Here is an 11,435-nt window from a genome sequence, read left to right on the forward strand (position 1 = left end):
TTTTGTTCACTAATGTTGGGGAAAAACTGAACATACCATATATGATAAACCTAGAAGGCACCAACTAATGAATAGGAGACTAATTAACTTTCTAATATACAATGCAATAGTCTTTATCAGCCACACACAAGAACATCTCACTGTACCCTCCATTTACTATTGGCCATTTAATCCAAACCTTCTGCTACATCTTGTCTCCTATGCTCAGAACAGGCTCTTCTTCTATTATACCACCGTTTTTTCCATACACACACACACACACACACACACACACTCTCCTCCTCAAAACCAACTTCAGCAATATTTTCTAAACATTGATGCTGCTTTTACTATTCTTCAGTGCATACTCCAAGTTAAACTCAGTCCGTCTTTTCTTCCTTCTGCCCTAGATCATATTCTGTCCAGAGAGAAATTAGAGTTACAATACGTCCAGTAAGTCTTTGTCCTCCTTGGCTTCTTATAAGAGCCAGACAGGGGCTGACCAAGTGGGTAAAGGGAGTGGCCAGTGCCTCCTTGCAACAAGCCAAGGTCCCAAAATGCCTATAGAAGGCACTTGTAAGGCATCTGTTGAAAAAGCCTTCCCTGAGACCCTCTCTAATGAGTAACTATCAGCCAGCGTCCAACATTCAATTTCTAGGCAAGGTAATAGAATGTATGGCGACCTCCCAGTTCCAGGACTCTAATTCCACTTAAAACTGGTTTCAGGCCTTGTTACAGGACCGACAGCTTTGGACACCTTCCCTGAGAAATGGAGCATGTCCCTGTTTGTTCTGCTGGATCTCTCTCAACACCATCAAGCATGGTATCCTTCTGGGCTATCTGGCTGGCATGGGGCTTAAGAGGCACTGGTTTACAATGACTCAATTCCTTCCTGGCAGGACAAACCCAGAAGGTGGCATTGATGGATTCCTGTTTGATTCCTTGGACAGCAGTGTGTGAGTTATCTCAGGGATGTATTGTCTTCCACATCCAATATATACACAAAACCGCAGGCAGAAGTCATCTGAAAGTTTGTTGCTCGGTCCCACCATTATGCTGATGACATCCAACTCTATTTCTCCATGGGAGGTTTAAATATTTTTTTAAATTATGATGATGACAGTGTTTGAGACATCCTATTATATTGTTGGCAATAAAATGGAAGAACACTGCATATAATAAAGAATACTGCATTTAATCAAGTTCTTACCCCTTGGACTGGCCATTAGCACGATTTTCAAAAAACTTTATCTCCAAAATATCATTTACACCAAGGGAATGAACGGCTTCAGTTAGATCTTCATCTGTGGTCCACTGGAAAATATTCATAATTTATGTCTCATTTGTTAACATAATAGCAAGAAAGTATCAAACATTTCCACTACACTACCTGTAAAAGTAATCCTTAATGTAATGCACAACTGGACATCAATTTTGCATCTATGATCCATATTAAAGAATATCAAAACTGGTCTACTTTTTGCTTTCTGGAGGTTAATGCAATGTTTATTCCTAGATATTTTATAGATCAAAAATAATATTATTATTAAGCTTTATTTATACAGCACTGTAAATTTACACAGTGCTTATAAAATAAATCTGCCTATGGTGTACATTCTACACAAATAATTAAATAATACATATTAATTCATGTTAACATTCAATAAAATAGGACAGACAACAATTTAAAATAAGATCAGATAACAATCATGCAATGCCTGGGGACGCTTCCCAGAACAGTATAGTCTTCAACTCAGTTTTGGAGCTGGTTAAAGAGGTGATGACCTGTACTCATGGGGGAAGGAGGTTCCAGGAGTGAGAGGCAGCAAGTGAAAAGGGACGGATCCGGGACGGGGCAGTGAAAATCCTAGGCTCGGATAGCAGACCTTGACTACCAGAACGGAGCACACGAATGAGAAGGTAAGGAGAAAGAAGCTCGGATAACTAAGGAGAGGCCAGCCCATGCAGGGCTTTAAAAGTCAACAAAAGAAGTTTGTAACGAATACGGAAAGGGAGGGGGAGCCAATGGAGGAATGATAATAAAGGAGAGATGTGATCGAAGCGGTGAGCAGACATGAGACATCAGGGAGGTTGTGGGCATGGGGTAGCAGGATCTGGGCAGGACAGTGGAGAATAGGGATTCTCGGAGACGTCTCATCCACAGGGTCGTCCTGAGTCCAAACCGACTTGAGGGCAGCTAACAACAATTAAAACAATACAAAGTTAAAATTTGAAACATACAAAAGTTTTTTTAAAAAAAACCCATAATGTTTATTTATAAATTTATTTATTTTATAAATAGTAGGTAGGACTATATATTGCTGATGAAGAAATAGTCCCCTAGTTGCCATTTGCTCAACTTTGATCAAGACTGCTTGCTGAAATGCATTCAAGGCAGAACGTGAAGGTTTCTAGCTAAACAAAAAGGTCACAGTGCTAAACTTGAAGATGAAGAAGAAGATGGGGGTTGATTGGGAGTTATGGGATTGTATATTTAATGTTGGATGTATATTTTAATGTTGTAAGCTGCCCCGGTTGCGTTGTGCACAGGGGTGGGATATAAGCTTCCTGCACAGGTCGAATAGAGATATCATCAACAAGAATAGAAAAGGAATATTGGACAGTAGGCTTTGGTGGAAAAACAAGAAGCTCAGTTTTGGACATATTGAGCTTCAGACGCCAGTGTTGTATCCATTGAGAAACAATTGTAAGACAAGATGAAAATTGCTGTTCAAGACCCGGTGGAAAGATACAGCTCAGTGTCATCGGCGTACAAATGATAAGAAAAGCCAAACGAACTAATGAGTTTGCCTAGTGACAGTGTGTAAAGAGAAAACAGTAAGGCATCCAAAACAGAGCCCTGTGGAACTCCAACAGACAGCGGGACGAGAGAGGAAGCCTGAATGTTAAAAATGTTTCAATAATGTCTCAATGCACTTTGTTACATTCCAACTACAGTGGTGCCTCGGGTTACGAAATTAATTCGTTCCGCCATTCCTTTCGTAACGCGAAAATTTCGTAACCTGAAATAGCTTTCCGTTAGCACTGGAAGCCTATAGCATTTGAATTTCGCGCCGAAATGAATTTCGTAACCCGAAAAATATTTCGTAACCTGAAACAGTTTTTGCCAATCCAACTTTTTCGTATCCCGGAAATTTCGTAACCCGATCATTTCGTATCCCGAGGCACCACTGTATAATTATTACTAACTCAAAACTCCACATTAGAAAGACTAAGGCCCACTAACAGAACACATAATTTGCATTCAAATGAAGGTATCAGGCATCTTCAAGTAGCACTCTAGTTAAAACTGAGCTGGACAGACTGACCCTCTGGCATGGTACAGGTAGTTTTCTGTGTTTCTAGCTCAACACTTACCCATGTAAGATTCCCAATGTACAATGCAATTCTCTTTCCTGTATATGTATAGACAACATTTGGTGCTGATCCTTTGCCTACATCATCTCCGACAGAAGGTGGAAGAGAGTCCATATAATCACGATCCTCTGGTGCATCGCCGTTATTGGCAGATGGAGAGATAACGTCGTCATACAGATCTATTTGATCATGCCCACCATATTCAGCCTCCTACAAGACAAAATTATAAATAATCTGAATAGTCCATTTATATTTTTCTATGCAAATTGGAACACTTATTTATTTATGGTATTTACATACCAGTCTTCACAATACATGTTGCAAAGCAGTTTACATAAATAATTTTTAAAAATCAATTAAAGTAGCAGAGAGCCAAGAAGACAAACAGATAGGTCCTTGAATAGATCACACCAGACCTCTCCTTGGAAGCAAAGATGATCGAGGTGATACTATCGTATTTTGGCCACATAATGAGAAAGCATGGATCACTAGAAAAAACAATAATGCTAGGAAAGGTAGAGGGTAAAAGAAAGAGAGGAACAGCACAGAGAAGATGGAGGGGGTTATGAGCAAGGGGTGGAGAATAGGGATTCTTGGAGATGTCTCATCCACAGGGTCGCCATGAGTCGAGGTCAACTTGAGAGCAGCTAACATCAACAAAGCAGAATGACAGCTTCTTCTCCAGTGCTTATTACATATTGAGGTTACAAGTCTTCAAGTAATCCTATTTAAAATGGTTGGCCTTTGTTGTTATTTTTTACAATAACCATAATACCCTAACAGCAGTACACCACAGCATCAATTCATGATTTATTTTTATTCTTGTTTCCCCAAGAGTACATCATATTGAAAGATAATGTATATATTAATGTATAAGTCTAGAAATGTTAGTTAAAAAATTGCCCCCAAAAACCAGAATTGACTTAGTACTGTACTGTAATTCTAATTATAGTGAAAGGCAAGAATACAATGTCCCCTCTACTCTCTCATCCAGCTAGCCTTTAGTGTGAATACAAATAGTTATGCCTCCTGGAATTTAATAAGTTCTTTGGCAAGGTTTTCTTTTGCTTCATCCCTTAGATCCTTTGGTATATGCCCCTATGTTTTACCCTCAACTTATCCATGGGTCATTATCAAAATCCATAATTTTGGCCCCAAAACCTGCCCTCAACTTATACATGAGGTCAACTTAAAGTCAAATACATACGGTAATATATATCTACATTATGGGGCATCACTACCATCTTATTTTACTAATATATCACCCACAAGGTTAATGCTGATTCACAGCAGTTTCATCAGGATCTGTGCCTGTCCCAGAGATTAAGCCTAAGGATTTTGTAACAAAGTACCAAATTACATTTTCACAATCTGGTTACATTCTTTTCTGTGTTTTCATAATGCAAGTTAACCAGAGGTAGCTCAGATGAGCAGAACATATGGGGGAGGCTGCTGCTTACTATTCCACTTGTTCTTATGACTTATGGCTTAAGGTGAAGCCTATCACAGAGTTTTCTTGGCAAGATGTGTTGAGAGAGGGTTTATCTTGCCTTCCTCTGAGGTTGAGAATATAACTTGCCCAAGCTCACCCAGAGGGTTTTCCATGGCTGAGTGAGAATTTGAGACCTAGTCTACTTTCATAATCTAATGCTCAAACCACTACACTACGCTGGCACTCTTTCCCTTCCTCACCATTTCCCTATCAACTGTTTTTCCCTCTGAAAAATCATCCCACAGGCTGCTTCTGACACCCCCCTCCCACAACAAGGCAGCAGGAGCAGTTCAATTCTGAATTGAGAGAAAAAGGCCTTGCAAGCAAAGACTAAAGTTGGTACTGGTACTATCATAAGCATATCCAGTGAGGACCCAACAGGGTTTTCTTAGCAGTTGCTTGCACAACATGGAATTCCTGCTCTAATGAGACTCGTTTGGTCTCCTCTGTTCCCCTTCCACCAACAGTTGAAGAGCATTATTTTTATCTAGACGGGCACTTGGCTACTCAGTGGTTGATGCAGAAGGCCTTTTAACAGGGGATGGTGTCCTTTTATTCTGACTGTTTTTTAAAACAGTGGTCCCCAAACCTTTTCAGGCGATCACCCCCTTTCTTCTTGGGCGACATCCCTAGTGCCCCTCCCCAGGGCTATTTCTTGATATTAGTTCTACTGTAAATTTAAAAGAAACAATCTCGCTTGTTGCTCCTTTGCATTTGGTCACCTTGGGAGCAGCAGGCAAGTAGCTGGCTGCGCAGCAACCAAGAAGCCTCTCACCTGTGCTGGCCTTGTGGCAAAAGTCCGTGTGGGCAAGGGGCTTCTCAATTGCTGCTCAGTTGGCTGCTCCCAAGGTGACCAAGTGCAAAGAAAGAAGCTTCTCCCCAGTGAGGAAGATTCTCAGTCCTTCTTTTGGGGGCAGAGAGGGGTGCAGCCGGTGCGCGTACAGAGGCGGCATTGCTCTGCACAGGACAGTGGCATGGACAAGGAAAGGAAGATATTTTAACTTTAGGAGCTGCACCAAGGTGAAAGATTCTTTCCAATTCTCCTCCCGCTCCTTCCATAGAGACATGTCCTCCCCACACAGCTTCCCCGCACCAAAACAACATTGCTTCTTCTGCTACCTCTTCTCTCTGCCAGTCCAATGAAAGAAAGCAAGAGCTCCAACCAGCCAGCCAAGTCCCAGCAAAGCTCACAAAGTCTCAAAGTTCCTTTTTGTCACCATTTCTTCCCCTCTGCCACATGCTCTAACTCTTTGCTCCAGTCAGTCAGTCAGTCAGTCCCAAAATCACACCGCTCCAAGCCACAAAAGCAATGCCCTGCACTCAAGAGTTTCCCATCACTACTAGCGAAAGATGCAGCTAAGGGAGTGAGCTTGCATGGGCATGCCAAGAGCAAGAGACAGCAGCACCACATGAAGCAATCAGAGAGGCTGCACTGTGATTTTAAGGGACTCTGAAAAGTAGTGTCATGCAACCCTCATACCTACCATAGTCCTAAAGTCTGCTAGCTCCCCTTGTGTTTCTTGCGCACCAACTGAATCCCCTCTGATACCCTTTTTTTCTCACTGCCCCCTTGGATCTTTCCACCACTCCGGGGGGGGGGGGGGCACAGTGCCCACTTTGGGAATCACTGCTTTATAAGCCTTTAAATCATTTTCAACTAGTCCTGTTTTAAAAGGAGAGTTTCTTCATTTTTATCTATTTTTATCATCACTATTGTCTTTATATTTTGTTCTAATCTATGCTGAGAGATGAATTGAAGCTCACACTGGGAGAGATGTGGGATATCAAATAAACAAATAAATAAATCCAGTAACATGGGATTCTTTTTAAAAACAGTGCTGGCTAGAGATGGGGAATTATTCAACATGCTAGATATAAAGGCCCCTAAATGTAAAGTAACATAACCAAAGTGACCTAGCAACAAGAACAATAAAGTAGTCTGTTTCATGCTGTTGCAGCAAAAAGCCAATGCTGAAATGCTTTCACTGACCTTGAGACTCAGATAAACAGCAAAAACAAAAGTTACAGAGATCTACTCTTTGAAAAAACAGAACGCATAAGAAACGCTGAAGCAGTACCTGGTGCGCATGCTGTAGTACTGAGGGGCTCCACAGGATTCCTTGCTGGTCTAAAAATAAAAAGCTAGAAGCTTTTGTAAAAAGTCAAGAAAAGGGCCTCATCCGGAGGTAATTTTTACTGACCATTAGCAAGCAACTAATGCAAGTTTGCATTACTCATGGGTGACTGCCTGCCCATAACTCCACCACTATGCCTCTCTCGTGTTCTCAGGGCAAGCTTCCCTTCTTTCTCATTTAATTGCTACTGCAACTTTAATGCAAAGAAAGTCAGACATAGGGTCTCCTTGGCTAAGTGATATTTTCTTCAAAAAGAGCTAGCTTCCAAAAGATAAATCCTTACAAATAATAAGTATACTAAGCTGTTGTATTAAAAACAGATTTTTTTGGGGGGAGGGGGTTAATTTTCTAGATAATGCGATCACTGAAGAGGCATTTAATACATATTATTATTATTATTATTATTATTATTATTAACCTTTATTTATAAAGCGCTGTAAATTTACACAACGCTGTACATTTTATGAAAGCAAAAAGCTGAAGGCAACCCTGATGGCCACTTAGTTTCATTCAAATGAGTCTATAAAGATGAGCAAAAATTAATGTAACATATGTGCTTTTGAGTCACTTTTGACTTAAGGTGACCCCATGAATTTCATATAGCATACAGCACCTAAATATAGCATACAGCACCTGCTATTTCCCAGCAGCTTCTCTTCCAAAAAGTTAGAATTGACAAAACACCCCTAATTTGTATACATATAATAGGAAGCAGAACTCCAACGCAGAACAAATCTAAAGATTTATATCAGTTTTATACATCAGTTCTATGACTATGCCTACCCTCCTCTGATTTCTTGGAAATACAGCTTGCTGAGGATGATTAGAATTCATTGTTAGAAATATCTTTTGGACAGCAGTAATGGCTGGTGGAAATGTTTTCAGATAACTCAAAGAACAAGGTTCAAACTGCATTTTCATTTAGGCAGTGAAGTTTTCAAAATCTGACAATTCACACACCACTGATGACACAAATGCATTTCATTACCTGACACTTGATGCTTCAATTAGGGCAGCCACCTGTAGTGATGAAAGGCTGCAGATGCATCTGCTCCATCAGGACTGGGGGGGAATGCTGCCTACGTATAGCCCCAAATTATGTTAGAGCTATAAAGTCTATCTCCCCTTACATAAGTTTATCTTCCCTTATAGAGTTAACTATAGTGATGGAATAATCTACATTATGCAATGCTCCCTATGGTTTTTGCTTGGTTTTACTTCTCTCACCAAGTAAGACCTGGCCCTTTTTTGGGGTCATTTCTCCCTCCAAAATAGGAAAGGAAGTTAGGATTGCTTTAAATCACCAAACAATAATAAAACCTGTCACTCCATTTACCATACACAAACATCTTCCACAGCTTCTAAAAGCGAACGCAGGCAAGCTAGTGGCTTCAACATGTTTTGATTACAGCTCCCATAACCCTTGGTGAGAGGCTATGCTGGAAGAGAACTTCAAAACACCAACGGCCAAACTGAAAAGATGCTTTTAAGTTTATGTTTGGATATTTTTCAGAGATGAAAAAACACAGCCAAGAAAGGATGAACAAATTCATATGCTGCCCAGGTTGACGACTGAACCAAATATGCTATCAGCTCACACACAAGTGAATAAAATGTCCCTCACAACTGCCAATCACACACAGTTTAAAAACAAACAAGCAAAATCTTTTCCCACCGTTCCTTCTAGATTTTTCAGGAATAAAACCTCTTTTCTAATTTATTGACTGATTTTTAACATTAACAATCTGATACATCATCAAAAGCATTATAATAAACATTCAGAAAACACACTGAAAGAGTACTTTCGAAATAAAGAGTGAAAAGAGAAAGAAGGAAAAAGAGAAAAGGGAGGAGAAAAGGGTGTATATCACAATTAAAAAACAATAGTGCTTTGACACCCCCCCCCCCAAAATCCTAACTGTAATGAAAAGGAAAACAAAAGAAGGGGAGAAAGTGTGAGCAGAGCCAAGGAAAACGGAGAAAGGGAATGCAAATTATTCTAAACCAGCTTAAGGAGAAATAAACCCTAAGGTCCTACAAAAGGAGGACAAGGCACCACCAGATGCAGAACATTTGAGGAAAAGCCTAGGACATGGCCAAATAAAGGCTTGGGGGAAAACCCTAACATAGATGCCAATACCTGCTTCTTAATCATGTCCAAAATGGAGGACAATTTGGAACTCCTCCTGGGCAGAAGAATGAAATGGAGGACACATCCTGGAAATGGGAGGTGTGTGTTTGGTTGCCCTAACATTTGGGGATCCTTCCTGGACATAAGGCTGAAACGGGAGATGTGTCCTGGAGCAGGAGGGCCTCTGGTTGCAGCGACATTTGGGAATCCCTTGACTTGCAGCTGAAAGGGGTGTTTGGTCACCCTGGCCTTTGGGCATTCCTCCTGGACAGAAGCCTAAATGGAGAATGGGCCCTGGAAGAGGAGGATGTGCTCTTGGTCTGCCTCCATCTGGGAATTGCTGCTGGACAGAAGGCTAAAATGGAGGACGTGCTGCCTGGCTACCCTGCCTGCCCCCCTTTCTCCCCGGCCTCTGAGGCGCCCTCCTCCTCCTCCTCCTCCTTTGAGAAAGAGAGAGAGAGAGAGGTTTGGTCCTGAGGGGCCATAAACATCGCAGTTCCGCAGAAGAGCCTGCCTGACCTCCAGAGAGAAGGCGAGCTGGGCAACAAGAAAGAATGAATGAATGAATGAAAGAGGAAGGAAGGAAGGATAAACAACCACAACCAGAGCAATGTGAGGAGAAAGGCACAGAGAAGGAAGGAAGGAAGGAAGGAAGGAAGGAAGGAAGGACAGCCATAATCACAGCAGTGTGAGGAGAAAGGAGAAAAGAAAGAAAGAAAGAAAGAAAGAAAGAAAAGGGGAGGGAGAGAGAGAGAGAGAGGAAGGAAGGGCAATCGCGACCACATCCAGGGCCATGTGAGAAGAAAGGAAAAGAAAAGAAATGAAAGAAAAGGAGAGAGAAAGACAAAGGAAGGAAGGAAGGGAAGAAGTGAAGGAAGGAAAGAAAGAGAGGGAAGGAGGGAGGGAGAGAGGGAGGGCAATCGCAACCAGGGTGAGGTGAGGAGAAAATAAGGGAAGGACGGAAAGAAAGGGAGGGAGGGAGGGAGGGAGGGAACGGAAGCCGAAGAGCGGGGTATAAGTAAATAAGTATTATTAATATTATATTAAGGAAGGAAGGAAGGGAAAAAAGGAAGGAAGGAAGGAAGGAAGGAAGGAAGGAAGGAGGGAGTGAGGCCGGGAAGCACCCACAGCCAGGGCAATCTGAGGAGAAAGGCGGGGGAGGAGGAGGAGGGAGAGAAAGAAAGGAAGGAAGGAAGGAGGGAAGGGCGGGAGGGCCCCCTGCGGCCCCATTGTTGCCCTCCCCGGGGCCTGGCTGGGAAGGCGGGCGAAGGCCAGGCGCCGCCACTCTAGGCCGCGCCCCCTCCCTCCCTCCCTCCTCCTTCCCTGGGAGCCCAGCCAGGCTCGGGCGGGAAAGTGGGGCGAGAGAGGCTGCAATGGCGGCGGCGGCGCCGAGGGAGGCCTTGGGAGGGCTCTCCGCCCGCGGCGCCGGAGCGGGGCCCACCTGGTTGAATTCCTCCCCCACATCGGCGTAGATGTCTATGTGGTCCACGCCGTCCGCCATATTCCGCCTCTCCGCCTCCGCCTTCCCCGCAGCCGCCAGCCCCGCCCGGCACCGCAGCCGCCGCAGCCAGCGTCGGGAAGCAGGGGGAGGGCGCTTAGGCGTCACTTCCGGGAGCAGACAGGGCAACTTCCGGCAGGCAGGCTTTTGTGTAACTAAGCCGTCTCTTCTTCGCACCCCTCCGCCAAGGCCACGCCCACCGAGGGGTGGCCACGCCCCTCGCCTCGTCCGTTGGGAGGAGGGCCACGCCCACTGAGGCCTTGGGTTGCTGCTGCTGCTGCTATCAGTTCCTCTTTGTCCAAAACAAAACACATTGCAGAAATATAATCCCAGTTTGAGGCCTCTTTAACAGCCCTTGCTCAGTGCTACTGAATCATGGGAGTTGTAGTTTCTTGTGGCACCAGAGCCCTATGTAGCTCTCCGGCAGAAAAGGCTAAAATGTCTCACAAAAACTACATTTCCCACAATTCCCTAGCATTATTGAGCCAGGGCAGTGTAAAGCGGTCTCAAACTGAGATTGTTTCTGCTGTGTTTTGGACCACCGTTACACTCTCATATATATATATATATATATATATAGTGTTGCTATTCTCCTTTTAACTGCTCTGGCTGCCTGCTGTTGCATTCTGGGGTTTGTAGTCCAGTGAGGCCTCTCTGGCTGAGAATTCAAAATGCTTCTCCCTCACTAAACTGCAAATCCCAGAATGCAACAGGAGGCAGCCAAAGCAGTTAAAAGTGGAATAGTAGCACTAAATAACAGTGTAGTTATTATTATTATTATTATTATTATTAACCTTTATTTATAAAGCGCTGTAAGTTTAC

General features: G+C 43.1%; 1 protein-coding gene across 6 annotated transcripts in view; it reads right to left on the reverse strand.

Moving 5' to 3' along the window:
- CPSF6 (cleavage and polyadenylation specific factor 6) overlaps positions 1 to 10,691 on the reverse strand; it is a 32,773-nt gene extending 22,082 nt beyond the window's left edge. For 3 of the 6 annotated variants that reach the window (XM_089524147.1, XM_089524143.1, XM_089524144.1), the window contains exons 1-3: positions 10,557 to 10,691; positions 3,358 to 3,567; positions 1,190 to 1,293 (exon numbers count right to left, since the gene is read on the reverse strand). In XM_089524147.1, coding sequence (XP_089380273.1) covers positions 1,190 to 1,293; positions 3,358 to 3,567; positions 10,557 to 10,616 — 374 coding nt within the window. In that variant the 5' untranslated portion in view covers positions 10,617 to 10,691. The remainder of the gene's footprint in view (positions 1 to 1,189; positions 1,294 to 3,357; positions 3,568 to 10,556) is intronic. The other 3 variants (XM_089524148.1, XM_089524142.1, XM_089524145.1) reach the window with 2 other exon arrangements.
- Positions 10,692 to 11,435: the final 744 nt, after the last annotated feature.

Source organism: Sceloporus occidentalis, unplaced genomic scaffold (assembly GCF_023333645.1).
Source record: "Sceloporus occidentalis isolate IW3139 unplaced genomic scaffold, rSceOcc1.0.p SCAF_5, whole genome shotgun sequence".
Classification (NCBI taxonomy): domain Eukaryota; kingdom Metazoa; phylum Chordata; class Lepidosauria; order Squamata; family Phrynosomatidae; genus Sceloporus; species Sceloporus occidentalis.